We start from the raw sequence: 25,725 nt of genomic DNA on the forward strand, positions 1-25,725 counted from the left end.
GGGGGTGCTGCTGCGATCTACAAAGTGGGGTACGATCTACGTGGGGGTGCTATCTGCAAGTGGGTGTGGCACTGTCTACATGGGCACTGTGGCACTATATTGGGTGGCACTATTTGAGCACTGTCACTACATGTAGGCACTGTGGCATTGTCACTATATGTGGGTACTGTTACTACATGTGGGCACTGTGGCTCTGTCACTACATGTGGGCACTGTGGCACTATGTCACTATATGTGGGCACTGTGTCACTATAAGTGGGCACTGTCAATATATATGGGCACTGTCACTATATGTGGGCACTGTGGCGCTATGTCACTATATGTGAGCACTGTGGCACTAGGTCACTATATGTGTGCACTATGTCACTATATGTGGACACTGTGGCACTCACTATATGTGGGCACTGTGGACCTATGTCACTATATGTGGGCACTATTTTTTTTAAATGGCCATGAAAGACTGTCACTATATGTGGGCACTGTGGCACTATGTGGGCACTTTGGCACTAGGTCACTATATGTGGGCACTGTGGCACTATGTGGGCACTGTGGCACTAGGTCACTATATGTGGGCACTATGTCACTATATGTGGGCACTGTGGCACTGTCACTATATGTGGGCACTGTGGCACTATGTCACTATATGTCGGCACTATTTTTTTTTTTTTTAAACGGCCATGAATGATGGACTGTATATGGATGAGAATTTGGAGACACTGATGCAAAATGGACATGAAAAACTGACCATTGATCCGTTTTTAATGGTCACTGTCATGTGGTTGTAGCCTAAATGACTATGATGCCAGTAGTCTAGTTCACATGTACCGTGATTGGGCCGCGAAATCCGTCTGACACACGGACTGTTTTTCGTGTGAATTCGGCAATGCCGGCTGAGGTGGTGACGGGCAGAGGGGGATGTTGGTGAACGCAGTGCCTCATTGATTATAGATTATGTTAACTTGTTCCCTGCCGGAGAACACAGAAGTTATAATCAATTAGATAGACATTTTTCCAATTGTATTTATGATAAAATAAAGTATTTGCAGAGGTTAAAAGTTGGGAAGTTACATACAATAATTATAGCAATATATGTTAAAAAGTTATTTATATATAGAAAATGTATTCAATTATCTCTTGGTATTACTGTTAAATAAGCAGGAAAAAAATAAGAAAAATCGAGATTCAAAATGAAAATCGCCCAAAGTGTTGAAAAAAAATCTAGATGTTATTTTTTGTCATAATCACCCAGCCCTGGCAAAGCCCCTGCCAAGGTGTCTCCTCGCTGACCTCTCACCTACAAAGCTCCTTAATCTGTGTGCTACCCTGCTCATGCCACCTGGTGTCTACTACCAGTGTGTACACTCTTTCCCTTTTTGCCCCCCACAGAGCCGCAATCTCTTTCCTGTCACTCCACAGAGCCCATGTCAGGTTGCGTCTTCCCTCTGGCCACTCTCCCACCCCTGCCACTTTCAGTCCTTCCAGCCCTCCTCTCCCCTTCCCCCCCACTGAGCTCTGGCACTTAGTCTCAACCCTTTGCTCTCTGATATCCATCTCCTCTCTCTGCCCTGCTTCTCCAAAAGAGGCCCTGCTAGTTTGCTTTTCACTGTGCCCTACCTCTCACACCTTTACTCCCCACCCTGAAAATGAGGGGGGGGGGGGGAACCAGGCTTCTTTAGCAGTATGGGGCCCAGAAATTCCTGATCGCGACCCCGGTTGTTACTACTGACCTATGTTAGAGTTTCCTCCTCTGAAGCTGATTTCCTTCACTGCAAACACAACATCTTTTGCTGAGGTGAAATTTTTCAAATAGAATTCTGTCTTTGGCAGCTCACTAAGTAGAAGAATAAAGATAAAGCAAAGTTAGTAGGCAAGGGGTCTAAATCTTTACAGTGATTGGTACTGCCCTTTAATTGTATCATCATAATATCATTTTACCTGGCTTGTACCACTCCTACGTGAGGGCCTGCTGTGCCAATCCCCAGTATTAGGGCTACTTTAGCCACAAAATTCTTTTGTAGGTTGAAGCGACGCTGTCCAATATTGTTGCTGCCATCCAAGAGAAAGGCGATTTCTGCTTTGCAGTCTGTTTGTAAAATGGAAAATAATATACATTTAGGCAAAAAAAATAAAAAAAATGTTTGGCCTTTTAACATGAAAAAAACAGCACAAAAAAAGGTTGCAAACAGGATCCAGGACAGGAAATAAGACTGTCTTAGGACCCATGCACACGACCGTAAAAACTCCCGTAATTACGGCCCGTAATTACGGGCCCATAGACGTCTATTGGCCACGGGTACCTCCCCGTATGCTTACGGGAAGGTGCCCGTGCCGTTGAAAAAGATAGACCATGTCCTATTTCAGACCGTAATTACGGCACGGGCAGCCCATAGAAGTCTATGGGGCTCCCGTAATTACGGGTGACTACGTGTGTGCACCCGTAATTACGGGAGCGTTGCTAGGCAACGTCAGTAAATAGTCACTGTCCAGGGTGCTGAAAGAGTTAAACGATTGGCAGTAACTCTTTCAGCACCCTGGACAGGGGCTACCGATCACAATATAAATAAATCTGTAAAAAAAAAAAAGACGTTCATACTTACCCAGAACTCCCTGCTTCTTCCTCCAGTCCGGCCTCCTGGCATGACGTTACAGCCCATGTGACCGCTGCAGCTAATTACAGGCCAATCACTGGCTGCAGCGGTCACATGGCCTGCCGCGTCATCCAGGGAGGTCGGACTGGATGTCAAGAGATGGACGCGTCACCAAGACAACGGCCGGGTAAGTATGAATTTCTTTTACTTTTATTACGGAAAGGGCTGTGCCTTCTCTCTATACTGCACTGATAGAGAGAAGGGCTGCCGATTAGTGGAGTGCAATTTTGCAGCCAAAAACTTGCCCGTAAATACGGGTGGAATACGGGTGACACTGGACCCGTATTTACGGGCACGGGTCCGTAAATACTGGTGCAATACGGGTTGAATACGTGTGAACAAGGACCCATATTTACGCCAGAATTTACGGGTGGACAAAAATATGGTCGTGTGCATGGGGCCTTTACTGGCGTAAATACGGGTCCTTGGTCACCCGTATTCCACCCGTATTTACGGGCACGTTTTTGCTGCAAAATTACACGGCAGTAATCGGCAGTCCTTCTCTCTATCAGTGCAGGATAGAGAGAAGGGACAGCCCTTTCTGCAGAAAAAGTAAAAGAAATTCATACTTACCCGGCCGTTGTCTTGGTGACGCGTCCCTCTCTTGACATCCAGTCCGACCTCACTGGATGAGGCAGCAGTCCATGTGACCGCTGCAGCCTGTGACATGGGCTGAAACGTCATCCCAGGAGGCCGGACTGGAGGAAGAAGCAGGGAGTTCTGGGTAAGTATGAACGTCTTTTTTTTTACATGTCGATCTATATTGTGATCGGAAGTCACTGTCCAGGGTGGTGAAACAGTTACTGCAGATCGTTTAACTCTTTCAGCACCCTGGACAGTGACTATTTACTGACGTCGCCTAGCAACGCTCCCGTAATTACGGGTGCACACACGTAGTCACCCGTAATGACGGGAGCCCCATAGACTTCTATGGGCCTGCCCGTGCCGTAATTATGGCCTGAAATAGGACATGTTCTATATTTTTCAACGGCACGGGCACCTTCCCGTAAGCATACGGGGAGGTACCCGTGGCCAATAAAAGTCCATGGGCCCGTAAAAACGTGCCGTAATTACGGGCGTTTTTACGTTCGTGTGCATGGGGCCTAATTCACACGAGCGTATTTCACGTCCGTGTGACGCGCGTGAAAATAACGCACGTCACACGGACCTATGCAAGTCAATGGGGCCATTCAGACATTCCGTGTTTTTCACGCAGCGTTTTGATTCACACAACAGTTGCTAAAGGAATGATTTTGAAAAAGAAAAACACCTTCAGTTTATTTTGCTGACGTGAAACGCGTGACATACTGATGACATACGCGCGTAAAAAGCGCAGACACGCACCATACACTGATGTCACACGGAACTGCAATGCAGGAAAAACACTGCATTTTTTACGCGTGCAAAACGGACACGTTCGTGTGAATAAGGCCTTAGGGCCTGTTCACGTCACCGTTCATTTCTGTTCCGGGGTTCCGTCGGAGGGTTTTGTCGGGTGAACCCCGCAACGGAAAGTGAAACTGACAGCACAGCTTCTGTTTCAGTCACCATTGATCTCAATGGTGATGGAAACATCGCTAATGCTTTCCTTTCGTCACCATTCCGTCTGGCTTCCGGTTTTCCGACGGAATCAATAGCAGTCGACTACGCTACTACGCTATTGATTCAGTCGGAAAACCGGAAACCAGATGGAATGGTGACGAACGGAAAGCATTAGCGATGTTTCCGTCACCATTGAGATCAATGGTGACTGAAACGGAAGCTGTGCTGTCTGTATCACTTTTCATTGCGGGGTTCACCCGACGGAACCCTCCGACGGAACCCCGGAACGGAAATTAATGGTGATGTGAACAGGCCCTAAGTTTGTCTGTTCTGTTGAAAAAAACGGGTCCTGATGGAAACTTGTATAACATACACAAGTGGACACTTGACAAAACCCCTATTGAAAACCACATGAGAAAAAACAAAGGTCCATCTAGTCCAACCTATAATCCTACCGTGCTAATCCAGAGGAAGATAAAGCCCCCATGAGGTTGATGCCAATTGCCTTATTAGGGTAAAAATTCCTCCCTGACTCTAAATATAGAAATCAGAATAAATCAACGTCCCATCTCCAGAATGAATACACATCCCCTTGAGGAAGCTTTTCGTGGCGAAACGCGCGTCGGGGTATACGGCGGAGCAGACACTCTTTCACCTTCTGTCTCACACATGGGTAAGTCCCTTGATCTGACTTGATCTGACCATTCAACCCTATGCTATGCATTGTCTTTGACTTTAACTGTGGGGTGGTCCATACAGTGGTGGGTATTGCTTGCCCATATATTATAGTGTGTAGCAGTTTGTGAGTGCGGTCTCCGTAACTTTACTAGAGTCATACTTTCTGTATTATTTTTAATGTATATGTTGTCTGTCCAAATAAAATTTATAACTTTTTATATATTGATACATTGGCGTTAAAAGCTCTTTTGTCTCTTTGTGCTATAGTCCCATCTCCAGAACCTAGTACTCTTAACCTGTAATATTATATTTTTTCAAGGCCCTTCTTGAACTTGTTCAAAGAATCAACCATCACAACATCCTGTGGCATAGAGTTCCGTAGTCTCACTGCTCTCACAGTAAAGAATCCCCATCTGTGACGGTGAAACCTTTTCCGCTCTAGGCGTAGAGGATGCCCCTTTGTCCTTGTTACAAGCCTGGGTGTAAAAAGATCATTAGAAAGATCTCTGTACTGTCAGTTATGTATTTGTACATTGTAATTAGATTGCCCCTAAGCTGTCTTTTTTTCTAAACTGAATAGCCCCGAGTTTGATAACCTTTCTTGGTACTGCTATCGGCCCATTCCCTTAATTACCTTGGTCGCACATATTTTCACCCGTTCTAGTTCAGCTATGTCTTTCTTATACAAGGGAGCCCAAAATTGTACACAATATTCCATATGTGATCTGACTAGCGATTTGTATAGAGGCAAAACTATGTTCTTGATCTATGCCTCTTTCGATGCATCCCATGATTTTATTTGCCTTGGCAGCAGCTGCCCGGCACTGGCTGCTAAAGGTAAATGTACTGTCCACCAATATCCCCAAATCTTTTTCAGTGATAGTTTTAACCAGTGTTTTACCATTTAATGCATAATTGTAAAATCTGTTTCCACGGCCCAATGCATAACCTTACATCCACATTAAACGTCATTTAGCATTTTTCAGACCAAACCTCCAGCTTTCCCAAATCCCTCTGTAGTATTACATTATCCTCCTCTGTACTGATTACTTTACAGAGCTTAGTATCATCTGCAAATACCACAACTATACTCTGTAAACCCTCTACAAGGTCATTTATAAACATATTAAAAAGAAGAGGGCCCAATAATGACCCCTATTCACATATATATATATTTTTTTAACATGGGAGTCTATGTGTGACAGATGCTACTGTATGGAATCTGTCAAATGTATATCTTAGATGTATACCTCGGGAAGCTTACCCAGGACTGTAGACCCTGGGAAGAGAATTAGGGCCTAGGTACTTAAGCACTGGGGAGTCCCATATATGGACAGTGATGTCAGGGGCTTTCAACTACAGAGTACCCGGCCAGAGCATCAAAAGCACTCTGGCTGGGTGCTCTGTAAGTGAAAGCCCCTGAAATCATTGTCCATATATGGACAGTGACGTCAGGGGCTTGCTCCAGGGGCAGAATCCCTGGCCAGAGCATTTCCAACGCTCTGGCTGAGGATTCTGGCATCTTAAAGCCCCTAACGTCACTGTGCATATATGGACAGTGACTTCAGGTAGCCCTCAGCCTGAGGGGATCAACTACATATTCCATTGTATACCTATACAGTGGGATACATTTCAGCCTTCCATCGGAAGTATATGTCAAGAGTCCTTCCAATGTATACCTCAGAGGAAAGGCTTTAAATGTTAATAGGGCATTAGGCTAGGTTAGCACCACGTGTTCGCATTCTATTGAAACATCCATTTTTTGTAGCTTTTAATTTTTTTTTTACACGTTTTATGTTTAGGGCCTTTTCACATCTACGTTGAAGGCTCCGTCTGGGGCCTCTGTCACACAGATCTGGACAAAAATTCTGGAAAAAATAGCACAGCATACTGCGCCATTGTTTCCGAAAAAACCATGGACACCCTGAAGGAAACCCGATGGAACCTAATAAAGTCAATGGGTTTCGTCGGACGCCGGTGCTGCCCGTCGTCCACTGGAACCTTCTGATGTTTTCGTTGTTCTGCTCCTCTGACAGTGCAGAACAACGGAAATATCAACGACCAAGAACTTAGCGCAACATCACGTAACTGTACATGACAGTGATGGAACTGGCTCGGAAGTGAAGCTCATGCCATCAACAGCGGGTGTCAGCTGTATGTTACAGCTGACACCCTGCTGTAATTAGCCTGCGCCCGCGGCATCTAGTTCGTTTGTAGCCGATTGCACGATGGCCTCCTGGTCTGCCAAGTACAAATGTCTATTATGCCCCACTGGAGGTAGGACCTAATATGCTTGCTGTCAGTGTGGGATAAAAAAAATGTAAATAAAAATGTTGTACAAAAGTATAAAAATTCAATTTTTAAGTTACATTTTTTTTTTCATAATAATATTTTTATTATAAGAAAAAAATTAAAATATTAAATAACGTATACATATTTGGTATTGCCGCATTCGTAACAGCCCGAACTATAAAACTATCATGTTATTTTTTTTCGCAGGGTTGACGCCTAAAAAAAAATCAAAATAAACAATGCCAGAATCGCTGTTTTTTGGACACCCCCTCTCAAGGAATAGAATAGAAAGTGGTCAAAAATTGGCATATACCCCAAAATCGTACCACTACTACAATCTTTCATGCAAAAAAATTAAGCTCTGAAACAGCTTTCTTGAGTGAAAATAAAAAAGTCATGACTCTTAGAATATGGTGACGCAAAAAATTTATTATTTTAAAAAAAGTGATTTTATTATGCAAACACTGTAAAACACAGAAAAGACTATACACATATAGTATCGCCATGATCGTAACGATCCGCAGAATAAAGTAGATATGTCACTTATAGCACACAGTAAACTCTGTAATAAAAATATTACAAACAATGTCACAATTGCTGTTTTGTTCGCCTTGCTTGCCAAAATGTGGAATACAAAGTGATCAAAAAGTCACATGTACCCCAAAATCATACCAATGAAAACGAAGCCCTCACACAGCTCCATCGGCAAAAAAATAAAAACGTTACGGATCTCAGAATATGGCGACACAAAAGGGGCAGAGTGTGTTTCAAAAGGGGGAAAAGATTGGGCACCATTTATCAATGCGACACTGGCCACACATCTGCGGATTATTATTTATTTACCGCATTATTATACCACTTTATTATGACCTGATGTACTCTGCCAAGCTTACATATGCCCCACGTTATAAAGTGAAATGCTACCAAGCAAAATCGGCAGTCCAAAATCGAAATGGCGCTCCCTTCATTCTGAGCTCTACAGTGTGCCCAAACAGTAGTTTACGTCCACATATACGGCATTCCCATACCCGACAGAACTTGCTTAACAGTTAATTAGGTATTTGTCTCCAGTAGCATAACATATTGCTAAAAAAAACGGCATATCAGTGGAAAATTGCAATTCTCACTTTGCACCATCCGCTGCGCATTCATTTGTAATGAATAAAAACCTGTGGGGTCAAAATGCTTACTACACCCATTAAAAAATGCCTTAAGGGGTTCAGTTTACAAAATAGGGGTCACTTCTTTGGGAATTGTTTTACTATTTGACCTCAGAGTCCTACAATTGTCAGCCAATGCTGTGAAAATCACCAAAATAGGCCTCAAATGCATATGGATATTACTCCTGAGCCCTGCCATATGTTCAGGCAAATGCTAAACACCTTGAGGGGTGTAGATTCAAAATTGGGGTCACTTCTCGGGGGTTTCCGCTATACTCTGGTACCTCAGGGGCTTTGCAATTGCAGTATATCGCATGAACACCAATCCAGCAAAATCTGTGCTCCAAAAGCCAAATGGCTCTCTTCCCTTCTGAGTTCTGCTATGTGCCCAAACAGCCACACAATGGGGTATTGCCATGTTTAGAAGAAACTGAGTAACAAATTGTGTGGTGTTTTATTTTCTATTACCCCTTGTGAAAATAAAAAATTGGGAACTAAACCTACATATTTTTGGCAAGAATTAAATTTTTCATTTTCACGGCCTAATTCTAATAAAATTAAAGTGCTCACTACACCCCTAGATGGATTGAGGTGCTCTTTCTCCTTTATCCCTTTGAAAAAAATGTTTTCCAAGATTTAAGTGGAAACAAATTTAGATTTTTATTTTCATGGCCTAATTCCAATAATTTTTGTGAAAGACTTGTGGGATCTCTCTTCTCATTGTATCCCTAGATAGATACCTTAAAGAGGCTCTGTCACCACATTATAAGTGTCCTATCCCCTACATAAGGAGATGGGCGCTATAATGTAGGTGACAGTAATGCTTTTTATTTAAAAAAGCGATCTATTTTCACAACGTTAGGAGCGATTTTGGTTTATGTAAATGAGTTTCTTAATGCCCAAGTGGGCGTATTTTTACTTTCGACCAAGTGGGCGTTGTACAGAGGAGTGTATGACGCTGACCAATCGGCATCATGCACTCCTCTCCATTCATTTAAACAGCAGAATCGCGTTCTTACTAGAACATGATCTGCAGCCACATACACAGCGATTCTGCTTGATTAACATTAATCCAGTGTCCTGATAATGAATACACATGACCATCCAGCCTGGACGTCATGTGTATTCAGAATCCTGACACTTCTGAATCTTTTCTGTGAGATTCCAGCAACGGATACGAAATCTCGTTTACCTCCGTAATCTCGCGAGATTTCGTATCCGTTGCTGGAATCTCACAGAAAAGATTCAGAAGTGTCAGGATTCTGAATACACATGACGTCCAGGCTGGATGGTCATGTGTATTCATTATCAGGACACTGGATTAATGTTAATCAAGCAGAATCGTTGTGTATGTGGCTGCAGATCATGTTCTAGTAAGAACGCGATTCTGCTGTCTAAATGAATGGAGAGGAGTGCATGATGCCGATTGGTCAACGTCATACACTCCTCTGTACAACGCCCACTTGGTCGAAAGTAAAAATACGCCCACTTGGGCATTAAGAAACTCATTAGCATAAACCAAAATCGCTCCTAACGTTGTGAAAATAGATCGTTTTTTTAAATAAAAAGCATTACTGTCACCTACATTATAGCGCCCATCTCCTTATGTAGGAGATAGGGCACTTATAATGTGGTGACAGAGTCTCTTTAAGTAAAGTCACTTTTGTAGAGTTTCCACCTCTTTTAGTTCCTAAGGGGCTTTGCGAATGTTACTTGTAAGACATTCCAACAAAATTTGAGTTCCAAAAGCCAAATGGCACTCTGTCCCTTATGAGCCCTGCCGTGTGTCAAAACAGCAGTTTATAACCACTTATGGAGTATTTCCATCCTCGGGAGAAATTAGTTTACACATGTTAGGGTGCTTTTTCTACTTTAATCCTTTGTGGAATTGAAAAAAGTCTAAGTTTTATTAAAAAGAATTTAGATTTTATCTTCCTGGCTCAATTCACATCAGTTCAGCAAAAACAATGTGGGGCTAAAATGTTCCTTGAGTGGTGTAGTTTCCTTAATGGAGTCACTTTTGGGGGGTTTGCAAATGCAATATGGCACCCAAAAATCATTCCAGCTAAATTTGAGCTCCAAAAGCCAAATTTCATCCCTTCCTTTCTGAGCCCTGCCGTGTGTCCAAACATCACATGACCACATATGTGGTATTACTGTACTAGGGAAAAATTGATTTACAAATGTTGGGGTTCTTTTTACCTTAATTTCTTATTAATAAAAAAGAAAAAAATCTGAGCTAAAACTTCATTTCATGAGAAAAAAAATGTAGATTTTCCCTGCCTAATTCCAATGATTTCAGCAAAAAAAAAAAACTGTGGGGTGAAAATGCTTGCTATACCCCTAGATGAATTCCTTGAAGATTCCAAAATTGTGTCTTTTTGGGGTGTTTCCTCTGTTTTTGCACCAAGAACTCTTCAACCTCATATGGTGCCTAAAATATAATCGATAAAAAGAAGGCCTCAAAATCCACTAGTTGCTCCTTTGCTTCTGAGGCCTGTGTAAAAGGATGTTCAAAAAATTATGCCGACATAAAGTAGACATATGATAAATATGATTAACTAGTAACTATTTTGTGTGTGTCACGACTCTGGAGGTATGTGGACCCACTAGGCCGCTCCGCCGTAGCGCAGTAGCAGCTGGCCAAACTACAGTCAATGAAAGTCTATAGAACTAGAGTACCTGTATAGAAGTTCTGACTGACACGTGGCATAGCAGACACTTTGGCGTGGCAGATGACACTTGGCGTGGCAGATGTCACGTGGCACAGAGGATGAACTCAACTCCAACACTAGACTTCGCTCAGGAACAAACACAATTACTTTATACGGGATACAGGAAGCAGGATACGGGAACACTTGGAACAGGATACAACTAAGGGATCATTTGCTAAACGAACATGGGTAGACACAACAATGCTCAGGCAAGGAGGAAGAGGGCAGAGTCCTTTTTATAGTTCTTGGTATGCTGGGATAGGATGGGGAAGATTTTCCTGGTGCGCGCACTGGTCCTTTGAGGCCAGGAGCAAGCAAGCGCAGCAGTCGAGGACAGTACAGCGTGCCGACATCACAGAGGAGGGAGGCGTCGGCATGAGCTTGTGAATCTGCGGTAGCGGCCATTGGTGGGTGAGTACTTCCGGCGGTCCGCGATAGCGGCCATTACAGTGTGGTATAACTATCTGTCTTACAAGCAGATACATTTTGTGTGCTGTCTTACAAGCAGATACATTTCAATTTAGGAAAATTCTATTTTTTCAGAATTCTCTATAAATTTTGGTGTTTTTGACAAATAAATACTGAATGTATCAGCCAAATTTTACCACTACAATAAAGTACAATGTGTTTAAAGAAAACGTTCTCAGAATCGCTTGGATAAGTAAAACTATTCCAAAGTTATCACATAAAGTGAGATGTCAGATTTCTTTTATAGATTAGTTGTATCCGTTTGTGTCTGTCTGTATCTGTTTCCAAACTGATGAGTTTTTTTGTTTGTTATTTTTTTAAGGGTCTTGCAAGTATTGAAAAAAACAACAACAGATGCTCGACAGTATGGTGCAGGCAGGCAGGGCCGCCATCAGGGGGGTATTAGGGGTAGTAGTGTAGGGGGCCCGGCCAAACTTAATTGAAAGGGGGGCCCGGCAACTGCCGCGACTTGCCTTTGGTAGAAAAAAACAGGCCCCTGCAATGGGGCCTGTTTTTTTCACCAAAACAATGTCGTGAGCTGCGGGCCCCCCTCTCGTTTAACACCGCCGTGAGCTGCGGGCCCCCCTCTTATCACCGCCGCGAAACACCGCCCGCTTGCGCGCGTACAAGCGAGCGCGCAAACGACCGCAAGTGCGCGCGTCCAGGCGCGCCGCCGAGAGGGAGGCGGTGCGCCCGCAACACAAGATCCAGGGGGAAGGACAGGACAGCACAGCCACACTGGACAGCGGCGCAGTCTACTTACCTGCTGGCCCGCCTCTGACTCGTCCTCCTCGTCCTCCTCCTCGTCCGCCTCCGCCTCCTCGTCCGACTCCGCCTCCTCGTCCGACTCCGCCTCCTCCTCCTTCTCCAGAGCGTGGCTGCGTAAGGAGAGGGGGAGGAGTCTAGTTGTTGCGCGGCGGCAGTTCTATGATCCCCGCCATTTTCTGGAGCCTGGAGGTGAAGGTGAAGGATGACATCTGGACCGAAGACATCGCCTGAAGAGGACTGGAGTGGGAGCAGCTCTTCTGACACGGTGAGTAAAGTGTCTCAAAGTGCTGTTTATGTATGGCCCTGTTCACACAGAGTATTTTGCAGGCCGAAAAAATCTGCCTCAAAATTCCTTAAAGAATTTTGAGGCAGATTTTGACCTGCCCACACTATCTTGCCGCGTTTTTTGCTGCGTTTTTTGCCCGCTGCGATTGAGGACAGCAGACAAACGCAGCAAAAAATGCATTTTCTGCCTCCCATTGATTTCGATGGGAGGTCAGAGGCGGAACTGCGGCAAGAAAGGACGTGCTGCTTTTTCTTTTTTCCGCGACTGGCTCCCATTGATTTCAGATTAAATCAATGGGAGGCAGTTTTGGAAGTTTTTTGGTGCTGATTCTGACGCAGTGTCCGAGTCAATATCAAGGCCCAAAAACTGTGTGAACTGGGCCTTATTGTTAGGGCTTATTCAGACGAACGTGTAATACATCCGTGCAACGCGCGTGATTTTCACGCGCCTCGCACGGACCTGTGTTACTCTATGGGGTTGTGCAGACGGTCAGTGATTTTCACACAGCGTGTGTCCGTGTGTCCGCTGCGTAAAACTCACGACATGTCCGATATTTGTGCATTGTTCGCGCATCACGCACCCATTGAAGTCAATGGGTGCGTGAAAATCACGCCCAGCACTTCCACAGCAGTATAAACTATGAATGAAAACAGAAAAGCACCACGTGCTACAAACATACAAACAGTGTCATAATGATGGCGGCTGCGCGAAAATCACGCAGCCGCGCATCATACGCTGCTGACACACGGAGCGGTTATGAACTTTTGCATGCACAAAACGCCACGTTTTTGCGCACACAAAAAGCACACGCTCGTGTAAATCCGGCCTCAGGGTAGGAACACACTAGGCATGAACACTGCGGATTTTATGCAACACATTTTATTGTGGAAAATCCGCAGAGTATTACAGTCGCAGCAGAGTGGATGAGGTTTAAACAAATCTCATTCACACGCTGCAAAAAAAATGGACCTGCAGTGTGGCTTTTGGCTTTTTAAGCCGCAGCATGTCAATTTATTCTGTGGAATCGCCGCTCCTCTGTTGCGGAAATGCTGCGGTTCTGCCGCAAAAATCACACATGAGAAAAAAAAAAGGTACTTTTTTACATTTATAAAAAAGTTTAGACTTACCCCGGCCGTAGTCCTGGTGACGCGATCCTCTATTCTTAGCGCAGCCCCGCCTCCTGTCATGACGTTTCATCCCATGTGACTGCTGCAGCGGTCACATGGTCTACAGCGTCATCCCAGGAGGCGGGGCTACGTTCAGAAGAGAGAGATGCGTCATCTAAACTACGTCCGGGGCAAGTCTAAACTTTTTTTTCCCTGCAGGATTCCCGCAGCGGACACGCCTCACGAAACCTGCGCCACTATTTGGTGCGGTTTTGCTGGCGGAATTCCCTGCGGCTACCGGGGCGGATAAGCTGTGTAGTTTTACTCAGCATATCCGCCTAGTGTGTCCCTTATGATGTCGCTCCTGGAGCTGCTGCCGGTCTCTAAATAGGCAGTTGGTCCAGTAGAATTTGGAATTATTTTTTTTTGTGAACCAGCTTAAAAAAACACAAAACTTTTGTGTTAGGGCCTGTTCACATCACTGTTCGCTTCCGCTCCGGGGTTCCGTCTGAGGTTTCTGTCGGGTGAACCCCGCAACAGAAAGTGAAAGTGACAGCACAGCTTCCGTTTCAGTCACCATTGATCTCAATGGTGACGGAAACATCGCTAATGGTTTCCGTTCGTCACCGTTCCGGCAGGTTTTCGGATGGAATCAATAGCGTAGTCGACTGCGCTAATGGTGACGGAAACGGAAGCTTTCACTTTCCGTTGCGGGGTTCACCCGACGGAAACCTCAGACGGAACAGAAGCGAACGGTGATGTGAACAGGCCCTAACAAAAAAGTTTTGTATTTTTTTAAGCTGGTTCACAAAAAAAAATAATTCCAAATTCCACTGGACCAACTGCCTATTTAGAGACCGGCAGCAGCTCCAGGAGCGACATCATAAGGGACACACAAGGCGGATATGCTGAGTAAAACTACACAGCTTATCCGCCCCAGTAGCCGCAGGGAATTCCGCCAGCAAAACCGCACCAAATAGTGGCGCAGGTTTCGTGAGGCGTGTCCGCTGCGGGAATCCTGCAGGGAATCCTGCAGGGAAATAAAAGTTTCGACTTGCCCCGGCCGTAGTTTAGGTGACGCATCTCTCTCTTCTGTATGTAGCCCCGCCTCCTGGGACGACGCTGTAGACCATGTGACCTGCAGCAGTCACATGGGATGAAACGTCATGACAGGAGGCGGGGCTGCGCTAAGAATAGAGGATCGCGTCACCAGGACTACGGCCGGGGCAAGTCTAAAATTTGTATAAATTTAAAAAAGTGCCTTTTTTATTTTTTCTCATTTGTGATTTTTGCGGCAGAAACGCAGCATTTCCGCAACAGAGGAGCAGCGATTCCACAGAATACATTGACATGCTGCGGCTTAAAAAGTCACACTGCAGGTCCATTTTTTTTGCAGCGTGTGAATGAGATTTGTTTAAACCTCATCCACTCTGCTGCGACTGTGATACGCTGTGGATTTTCCACAATAAAACGTGTTGCATAAAAACTGCAGCGTTAATGCCTAGTGTGTTCCTACCCTAAGGCCGGATTCACACAAGCGTGTGCTTTTTGTGTGCGCCAAAACGTGGCGTTTTGTGCATGCAAAAGGTCATAACCGCTCCGTGTGTCAGCAGCGTATGATGCGCGGCTGCGTGATTTTCGCGCAGCCGCCATCATTATGACACTCTGTTTGTATGTTTGTAGCACGTGGTGCTTTTCTGTTTTCATTCATAGTTTATACTGCTGCGGCAGTGCTGGGCGTGATTTTCACGCACCCATTGACTTCAATGGGTGCGTGATGCGCGAACAATGCACAAATATCGGACATGTCGTGAGTTTTACGCAGCGGACACACGGACACACGCTGCATGAAAATCACTGACCGTCTGAACGGCCCCATAGAGTAACATAGGTCCGTGCGAGCCACGTGAAAATCACGCGCGTTGCACGGATGTATTACACGTTCGTCTGAATAAGCCCTAACAATAAGGCCCAGTTCACAGAGTTTTTGGCCCTTGATATTGACTCGGACACTGCGTCAGAATCAGCACCAAAAAACTTCCAAAACCGCCTCCCATTGATTTAGTCTGAAATCAATGGGAGCCAGTCGCGGAAAAAAGAAAAAGCAGCACGTCCTTTCTTGCCGCGGTTCTGCCTCTGACCTGCCATCGAAATCAATGGGAGGCAGAAAATGCATTTTTCCCTGTGTTTTTTGTCTGCTGTCCTCAATCGCCGCGGGCAAAAAACGCGGCAAGATAGTGTGGGCAGGTCAAAATCTGCCTCAAAATTCGGTGCGCGGTTCCAGGCGGTCGCGGGTGCGCATGCGCGGGAGTTTGCGGGTGCGCGCGATCGGTCGCACGGGCGGCAGTGTTTGACGGCCCCCATGACGACCCCCATGCTACCCAGGGCCGCCATCAGGGGGGGGTATTATGGGTACTGATGTGAGAGGCCCGGCCAAACCTAATTGAAAGGGGGGCCCGCAGCTCACGACATTCTTTTGGTGAAAAAAACGGGCCCCATTGCAGGGGCCTGTTTTTTTTCTACCAAAGGCAAGTCGCGGCAGTTGCCGGGCCCCCCTTTCAATTAGGTTTGGCCGGGCCTCTCACATCAGTACCCATAATACCCCCCGCATGGCGGCCCTGGGTACCATGATATAGTGCTGGACGGAGTACCGTTAACAGGCGGTGCCACGGTAGGGGGGCCCAGAAAATTTAGCTGTAGGGGGCCCTGAAATTCCTGATGGCGGCCCTGCAGGCAGGTGCCTATTCTTTAGCATCCTGTTGCCGTAGACTTTGGCACCTTTCACACGGCAGTATTTTGGTGAGTATTTTGCACAGGAATTTGTAAGTCAAGACCAGAAGTGGATCCAAAATACAGAAAGAGGTGTGATTCTTTCATTAGGCTTTTTTCTTTTTATGTTTCACTCCTTGCTTTGGCTTCCAAATACCAAAGCAAAATACTAGGCAAAATTGGCCTTCTATTGTAAAGAAAACAAAAATTGATCCATTAGAAGCCTGGTGTTCAACACGACAGAAATATTAGACAGTCACCATTTGTCTGTCCTTTTAAAAAAATAAAAAAAATGGATCCTGATGGAAATAAGTCAAACTGATACTTTATGGCATAACAGAAGTAAAAAAAAAACAAAAAAAACCACGACAAACGGATGTTTTAACAGGATAGCCAAATGTGATTTGAAAGGACCCTTACAGTAATTCACTGCGTATTAAATTTAGTTTACAAAAAACTCACATGCACACTTCTATTCATACTGCATATCAAAATTGTGCCTCTGTTCACATTTGCGTTGGAGGCTATGTTTGGATTTTCTGTTGCAGATCTGGTCCAATATAGTGGAATAAATAGCTGCTCTTCTTTTTCCGTTAAATTGACAGACACCATGACGGACCCCATTAAACTGTGCAACGGATCCTGTGTTTTCGGTATTTTCATCATTCTGCTCCTATGATGGAGCAGAACAACGGAAACACAGAATACTGAACACAGATGTAAACAAAGCCTGAGCTTTATAAATAGTAAGCCAAGCTTTTGGTCAGACTTTAAAGGCTGTGTAAACCTTTAAAGGGGTTGTCCGGGCATGGGCAACTGATGACCTATCCACAGTATAGGTTATCAGTATATGATCGGTGGGGGTCCGACACTCGGATCCCACACCGATTAGCTGCTCAGGCTGTCTCAAGGTGTCGGATGTTTTGCAGTGTATGCAGAGTTCGGAGCCGGAAGCAGATGACTCACTTGATTGGAGCCATCTGCTTTCAGCATGGACATTCGGTGCCCAGAGGCAGCCGGAGCAGTTGATCAGTGCAGAGTCTGGGTGTCGGACCCCCACCGATCATATACTAATGACCAAGGGCGTAGCTAGGGGGAAGCAAGTGGGGCATGTGCCCCAGGCGAAACTAGGAGAGGAGGCGGGGGGCATGACGGGCCAGGCGCAGATGAAATTGAATACTCCTCTTGGAGCGGAAACCCCAACCAGAGCGTTGCCGATGCTCTGGCCGGGGATTCCGCTCCTGAAGAAAACCCTGACGTCACTATCAATATATGGACAGTGATGTCGGGCACCTCCCGGAGCGTAATCGCCGACCAGAGTGTTGCCGATGCTCTGGATGGAGAGTCCGCTCCTAGAGAGAGCCCCGGACGACCCTGTACATATATGGACAGTGGCATCAGGGGCTCCTCTTGGGAGCCCCAGTGGCGCTATGTACAGGGAGGGGGGGGGCTGGTGTAGTGCTATCTAGAGGAAGGTGTGTGTGGCACTATCTACTAGGGACGGGTGTGGCAATATTTACAATGGGGAACCGTGGCACTATCTACAAGGGGGGCTGTGAGGCAATATCTACAGGGGGCTTTGTGGCACTCTCTATAGGGGGTGTGTTTGGTACTGTCTATAAGGGGGCATGCCTGGCACTATCTCCTGTAGGGGGAGTGTGGCACTATCTACAAGGGAGTGCTGTGTGGCACTATCTGCAAGGGGGGCTGTGTGGTACTATCTACAGGGGGTGTGTATGGCACTATCTACAAGGGGGACTGCGTGGCACTATTTACAAGGAGGGCTCTGTGGCACTATCTACAGTGGGGGCTGTCTTGCACTATCTATAGGGGGGCTGTGTGTCAGGATCTACAAGGGGGGCGTGTGTCTCTATTTACAGGGAGGGGGACTGTTTATTATGTCACCATATTGTCTCACTAGCCTCAGTTATACAATCTGTTTTAGTCAGGCACTGACCTCTTTAATTCCTTTTCTTTTGTTGTTATGGTAACTCCTTTATATAACTATATTGCATGTAAAATGTAGAAATGGTTTTATGCTCTAGTTAAATAAAAAAAATGTGAAAAAAAAATTACACCTCATTGATTGGTAGGGAAAGCAAACATGGTGAGGGGGAAGGAGATGACGGGAAATAAAATGGGGTAAGGGCGTGCTAAACTGAATATTTTTCCCAGGTGCTGTAGAACCTAACTACGCCTCTGCTGCTGTGTATAGGTCATCTGTGTCCTTGCCCGGCCAACCTCTTTTAAAGTCCATTTTTTTTTCTTGGAAAAGTGTGTATTATGTGATTGTGAACAACTTTAAAATAAACAAATAACTTCAAAGGTTTACATGACCTTTCACATAGAGCTATGGGTATAGACACAGAGTCCGTATCAGTCCAGCAACATGGGCGGTCTTGCCATATTGCCTACCACTATTTTATAGACATGATGTGCCCCCTATTCAAAACTTCACTGTCAAACTGCCATTTGACAGTGGCACACACCCAACAAATAGGGCACACACACAACAAATAACTGCTGGTGATGGGGTCACCAACACTGTCCACGTCTTCAGACATTCATGGAAAAAGATGCTTAGAGTCCTTCTTTCTCCTGAGGGGTCTTAAGCCCAGAACTGAAAAAAAGAGCACTATTCGCTTGATAAATGAGTATTTGGTAATAGTAAGAATGCCTATGTTAAATCTCCATTCTATCCAATGTATCAGTATCAGAAATCAATGTATCAGAAATATATTATAAAAAAAGGTGACTATGATTTACTCATAAAGCACTAACTGTTATACCCGGCGTTGCTCGGAAGGTTGACTCACGGTATAGATGGCGTCCGTCAGAGCGCCATGCGCCTGACACCGGCGCCATGTTGCATGACGCGGGACTACACGCACGCCCAGTGCAGCACGAGAACACCCCTCCGCACGTGCACAACGCGCACGCGCCAGGGACGCCCCACATCGCGGCCCTCCGCGCATGCCCAATGCGACGACCGGGGGCAGGACCAAGCACGACACCTCCTGTACCCAGTGCGCATGCGCCGGGGCCCTCACCAGTAAAAAAACAGCGCGGCTCCCTGCGCATGCGCAGTACGACGGGCGCCTCAAGTCCAATAACAGAGGAACGATGCAGCTCCAGGGAAAGTGAATGTGTGTAGTCGTGTATGGGATAACCGCAATGTGTGCTCCGCTTATAATAATAATGAATGGTACATAAGAAGTGTGTGTTATTAGAGGTTGGAGATGATAGAAAGAATCCATAACCATCAATATTATGTAGGAATAAAGACAACTTCCCCCTTGGCACATCCTGTTAGTATGATCCATTTTAAACCAATGAAAAATCGGGCTTCAAACAAACTTTAGAAAATATATATAATATGATGATATTTTTTGTATTGTGCTGTACAAGGACACAAAAACAATGGCACAGAGTTCTATAGGAATTTCATACAAAAGATTCATGCATTCATAGTAATTGTAGCATTTTTGATTATCTCAGATATTCTCTCACTACAGAATAAAGCCCTTTACTACAGTATTTTCTGTATCTAATAATGCACTGTACCTTTATTGCCAGTTGACTTCTCTGGTGTCTTCTTTTGACGTCGAGCTACGGAAACCACAAAATATAGTACTTAAAAGTCATACCTTAATTTCTACAATCTATGTATTGTAAACAATTAAAAGAGTTTTTACAACTCCGCCTTTTGTAAGAAGAAGCTTGATTTCATTAAGTCATGGTTAATTAACAATATTTAAGTGTTCTTTATTAAATAATTCACTTACTATAACTCCCTGTGATGCCTGCCACAACCCGGGCTGCCTGTTCTGCCTTCCTGGTTTGTGGGCAGATATACAGCCTGATTCCATGTTACTCACAGAGCAGAGCCTTGGCCGGCATCAGGGGGGCAACCTGGCCAATTGCCCAAGGACCTCATACTCTCAGGGCCCCCTGCCCACAATAACAGCCGTCCGGCCCATAACATTTATGGGCCGGAGGGTACGGGGCCCCTCATGTTCGATAGCGTCGCTAGCAACGTTGGGGGGGGGAGCCCAGTGCTAGCGACTGCAACATTCAATTGCATCTGCATCCTCAGAATGGGACTAGGTAAGTACCATTTTTTTATTTGTTTGTGTGGCACTATCTACAAGAGGGGGGCTGTTTGGGTCTATTTACAAGAAGGGGGGGGGCTGTGTGTGGTGCTACCTATAAGGGGGGCTGTTAGGTGCTATCTACAATGGGGGGTGCTGTGTGACACTATCTACAAGGTTGGGGCTGTGTGTTATGCTATGTACCGGGGGGGGGGGGCTGTGTGTGGTGCTATAAACTGGGGAGGGGGGCTGTGTGGCACTTTCTACAAAAGAGTGGGCTATGTGGTGCTATATACCAGAGGGGGGAGATATGTGTGGCGCTATCTACCAAAGAGGCAGCTGTGTGTGGCGCTATCTACCATGGGGGGCTGTGTGTGGCACTATCTGCCAGAGGGGGGGCTGTGTGGTGCTATCTACCAGAGCGGGGCTGTGTGTGGCGCTATCTACCAGGGGGGGGGGGGCTGTGTGGTGCTATCTACAAGGGGGGTGTTGTGTGGCGCTATATACAACGCGGGGGCTGTGTGTGGTGATATCTACCAGGGGGTCGCTGTGTGCGCTGCGATCAACCAGAGGGGATGCTGTGTGTAGTGCCCCTATCTACAAAGGAGGGGGCTGTGTAGTGCTATATACCAGAGGGGGGAACTGTGTGTGGCGCTATCTACCAGAGAGGGGGGGGGCTGTCTGTGGCGATATCGACCAGGGGGGCTGCGTGTGGTGCTATCTTACAGAGAGGTGGGCTGTGTGTGGCACTATCTACCACAGAGGGGAGCTGTGTGGGGCGCTATCTACCATAGGGGGGCTGTGTGTGGCACTATCTACTAGAGGGGGCTGTTTGTGGCGTTATCTACCAGAGGGTGGGCTATGTGTGGCGCTATCTACAGGTGGAACAAAGGGGGCATTATTACTGTGTGGGGGCACAAAGTCGGCATGGTTACTGAGGGGCTAAAATGTCAAAACTTGTGTCACTGTCAAAATAATTCTGGACCTACCTGTATATACAAGGAAGGGGGGCTGTGTGGCATTATATACAGGGGGAGCTGTATTGTGCTGTCTATGGGGGGGCTTTATGGCGATATCTACAGGGGGGCTGTATGGCACTGTCTACAAGGGGGAGGTGGGGGCGCTATCTACAAGTGGGGTGTACCTGTCTACAGGTGGGGCTGTATAGCACTGTCTACAAGGGGGCTGTATGGCACAATCTACAGTGGGCACTTTCTATAAGGGGGGCTGCATGTGGCACCTAGGGGGGGGGGCCCAGTCAAAAGTTTGCTATGGGGCCCAGTCTTTCCTATTTATGCCCCTGTATGTAGTTATGGTGTGGAGGTATTATTCATTAACAGTATGGGGGTATTATTCAGTCACTATGTGGTTATGGTGTGGCGGTATTATTCAGTAGAATATGGGGGTATTATTCAGTCACTATGTGGTTATGGTGTGGCGGTATTATTCAGTAGAGTATGGAGGTATTATTCAGTCTATATGGTTATCGTAGCAGTATTATTTAGACCTTATATTGTGTTGGTATTATTGGTCTCATGATAGTGAGTTGTGGTCAGAAACAGTATGCAGGTAATTTAATCTGGTATAGTGGTATGATTTAATAACTGCATATGTATATATATAATTTTTTTGTAAGAGAGTGTTAGGGATCTGCCAGGTACTACGTCTAGGTATACTCCTGGGATTAATCAATCCACACCTGAGGCCAGACCTGTTCGACTGACACCATCTCCCACCAACCAGGGTGGCAGGCTCAGGAGTGGGAGAGCCTATCGCGGCCTGGTCATTCATAGTTAGCTCCGCCCCCTGCCCTTTATTACCTGCTGTGTTCTCCTCCTCAGTGCTTGTAATTCTTCTGGATTCCTGGCCCACTGCTGCTTGCTCCAGCCTGCTTCTGCCTTGCTGCAGTTCCGCTTAACCTGCTTTGCTTTGCCTCTGGCTTGCTTCCTCCTCCGTGCTCACTTGGGTATACTCCACTTCATCCTGGTCCGGACTACTCATTCACCGCCCCGTTTCCCCGCGGCGTTCCGTGGGCGACTGCCCCTTGCCTTGCGTGTTCCCTGTTTGTTCTCCCATGCACTTAGACAGCGTAGGGACCGCCGCCCAGTTGTACCCCGTCGCCTAGGGCGGGTCGTTGCAAGTAGGCAGGGACAGGGCGGTGGGTAGATTAGGGCTCACTTTCCCTTCACCTCCTTCCTGCCATTACATAATTACAAGCCCCCATACCTAGTCTACCATTTCTCCTACGCTGATGCTATCATGGACCCCCTTGAGACCCTGGCCCAGCAGATGCAGGGCCTCTCCCTACAGGTCCAGGCCCTGGCCCAGAGGGTCAACCAGGGTGACGCTGCCTTGGTAGTTCCCCTCACCTCACCTCTAGAACCCGACCTCAAGTTACCTGACCGGTTCTCAGGGGACCGTAAGACGTTTCTCTCCTTCCGGGAGAGTTGCAGACTGTATTTCCGCCTAAAACCCCACTCCTCAGGTTCCGAGAACCAGCGGGTGGGTATCATCATATCCCGACTCCAGGAAGGGCCCCAAGAGTGGGCCTTCTCCTTGGCTCCTGACGCCCCTGAACTTTCCTCTGTTGATTGTTTTTTCTCTGCCCTCGGACTCATTTACGACGAGACTGACAGGACTGCTTTAGCCGAGAGTCAGCTGGTGACCTTACGTCAGGGTAGGAGACCGGTGGAGGAATACTGTTCTGATTTTAGAAAGTGGTGCGTAGCTTCTCGATGGAACGATCCGGCCCTAAGGTGCCAGTTTAGGTTAGGATTATCTGACGCCCTGAAGGATCTGCTGGTTAGCTACCCCTCTTCTGACTCCCTTGACCAGGTTATGGCCCTAGCAGTACGACTTGACCGACGTCTCAGGGAACGTCAGCTTGAACGCTTCAATGTGCTCCCCTCTGACTTTTCTGCGATCCCCCCCGAGGTCCCGTCTCCTCGCCCCTCCACGGAGGACTCGGAGGTACCTATGCAACTCGGGGCCTCCATGTCCCCTCGACAACGTAGGGAGTTTCGCAGAAAGAATGGTCTCTGCTTCTACTGTGGGGACGATAAGCATCTTCTGAACACCTGTCCCAGGCGCAAGAATAAAAAACCCGGAAAACTTCCGCGCCTAAGTGATCATCGGGGAGGTCACTTGGGCGCACAGGTATTTCCCGTTAATGTGAAACGCAATAAAATTTTGCTTCCCTTTCAGGTCTCGTTTGCTGGCCGGTCTGCCACGGGCAGTGCTTTCGTGGATTCTGGCTCATCTGCTAATATCATGTCTGTGGAATTTGCTATGTCTCTAAAGATGCCATTTATTGATTTGCCTTATCCTATCCCTGTTGTAGGTATCGACTCAACTCCCCTTGCTAATGGTTATTTTACTCAGCATACTCCTGTTTTTGAACTCCTGGTTGGCTCCATGCATTTGGAGCAGTGCTCTGTACTGGTGATGCAGGGATTATCGTCTGATCTGGTATTAGGTCTTCCCTGGTTGCAGTTGCATAATCCCACGTTTGATTGGAATACTGGGGATCTCACCAAATGGGGTAGCGAATGTCTTATGTCATGTCTTTCTGTTAACTCTATTTCTCCCCGGGAGAAGGTAAACACGCTACCTGAGTTTGTTCAGGACTTCGCCGATGTGTTTTCTAAGGAGGCCTCCGAGGTGTTGCCCCCCCATAGAGATTACGATTGCGCCATCGATTTGGTGCCTGGCGCCAAGCTTCCTAAGGGTAGGATATTTAATCTTTCATGTCCTGAACGTGAAGCTATGAGGGTGTATATCCAAGAATGCTTGGCCAAGGGTTTCATTCACCCCTCGACTTCTCCTATAGGTGCTGGCTTCTTCTTCATGGGGAAGAAGGATGGTGGTCTTAGGCCGTGCATTGATTATCGTAACCTGAATAAGGTCACCGTAAGGAACCAGTACCCACTTCCTTTGATTCCGGATCTTTTTAATCAGGTTCAGGGAGCCCAATGGTTTTCTAAGTTCAATCTACGGGGGGCATATAACCTTATCCGCATCAAAGAGGGGGATGAGTGGAAAACTGCGTTCAACACACCCGAGGGTCATTTCGAATACCTGGTCATGCCCTTTGGGTTGTGTAATGCTCCTGCTGTCTTCCAGAATTTTATTAATGAAATCCTGAGAGATTACCTGGGTAATTTTCTTGTTGTGTACCTTGATGACATACTGGTGTTTTCCAAGGACTGGTCCTCCCACGTGGAGCATGTCAGGAAGGTGCTCCAGGTCCTTCGGGAGAATAATCTGTTTGCTAAGACTGAAAAATGTGTCTTTGGGGTACAGGAGATACCATTTTTAGGGCACATCCTCACTCCTCATGAATTCCGCATGGACCCTGCCAAGGTTCAGGCTGTGGCGGAATGGGTCCAACCTGCCTCCCTTAAGGCGTTACAGTGTTTTTTAGGGTTCGCCAACTATTACAGGAGATTTATTGCCAACTTCTCGGTCGTCACTAAGCCTCTTACGGACCTTACTCGCAAGGGTGCTGATGTCCTCCATTGGCCCCCTGAGGCCGTCCAGGCCTTTGAGACCCTCAAGAAGTGCTTTATCTCGGCCCCCGTGCTGATTCAGCCCAACCAAGAGGAGCCATTTATTGTGGAGGTTGACGCATCCGAGGTGGGAGTGGGGGCCGTCTTGTCCCAGGGTACCAGCTCCCTCACCCATCTCCGCCCCTGTGCTTACTTCTCTAGGAAGTTTTCGCCCACGGAGAGTAATTATGATATTGGCAACCGCGAACTTCTAGCCATTAAATGGGCTTTTGAAGAGTGGCGGCACTTCCTGGAGGGGGCCAGACACCAGGTAACGGTCCTTACGGATCACAAGAATCTGGTTTTCCTAGAATCGGCCCGGAGGCTTAATCCTAGACAAGCTCGGTGGGCATTATTCTTTACCAGATTTAATTTCTTGGTTACCTATAGGGCTGGGTCCAAGAATATTAAGGCTGATGCCCTGTCACGTAGTTTCATGGCCAATCCTCCTTCCGAGAAGGATCCTGCTTGTATTTTACCCCCTGGTATAATCGTTTCTGCCACGGATTCTGATTTGGCTTCTGATATCGCGGCTGATCAGGGTGCAGCTCCCGGGAACGTCCCGGAGGACAAACTGTTTGTTCCCCTGCAATACCGGCTAAGGGTACTCAGGGAAAACCATGACTCCGCTCTATCTGGTCATCCTGGCATCTTGG

At 46.6% G+C, this 25,725-nt stretch overlaps 1 protein-coding gene across 1 annotated transcript in view; it reads right to left on the reverse strand.

The window, feature by feature from the left end:
- COCH (cochlin) overlaps positions 1-25,725 on the reverse strand; it is a 146,257-nt gene that overhangs the window by 25,671 nt on the left and 94,861 nt on the right. Inside the window, exons 6-8 of the mRNA XM_075844668.1 lie at positions 19,996-20,040; positions 1,936-2,083; positions 1,728-1,831 (exon numbers count right to left, since the gene is read on the reverse strand). Coding sequence (XP_075700783.1) covers positions 1,728-1,831; positions 1,936-2,083; positions 19,996-20,040 — 297 coding nt within the window. The remainder of the gene's footprint in view (positions 1-1,727; positions 1,832-1,935; positions 2,084-19,995; positions 20,041-25,725) is intronic.

This window comes from Rhinoderma darwinii, chromosome 12, assembly GCF_050947455.1.
Source record: "Rhinoderma darwinii isolate aRhiDar2 chromosome 12, aRhiDar2.hap1, whole genome shotgun sequence".
NCBI lineage: Eukaryota > Metazoa > Chordata > Amphibia > Anura > Rhinodermatidae > Rhinoderma > Rhinoderma darwinii.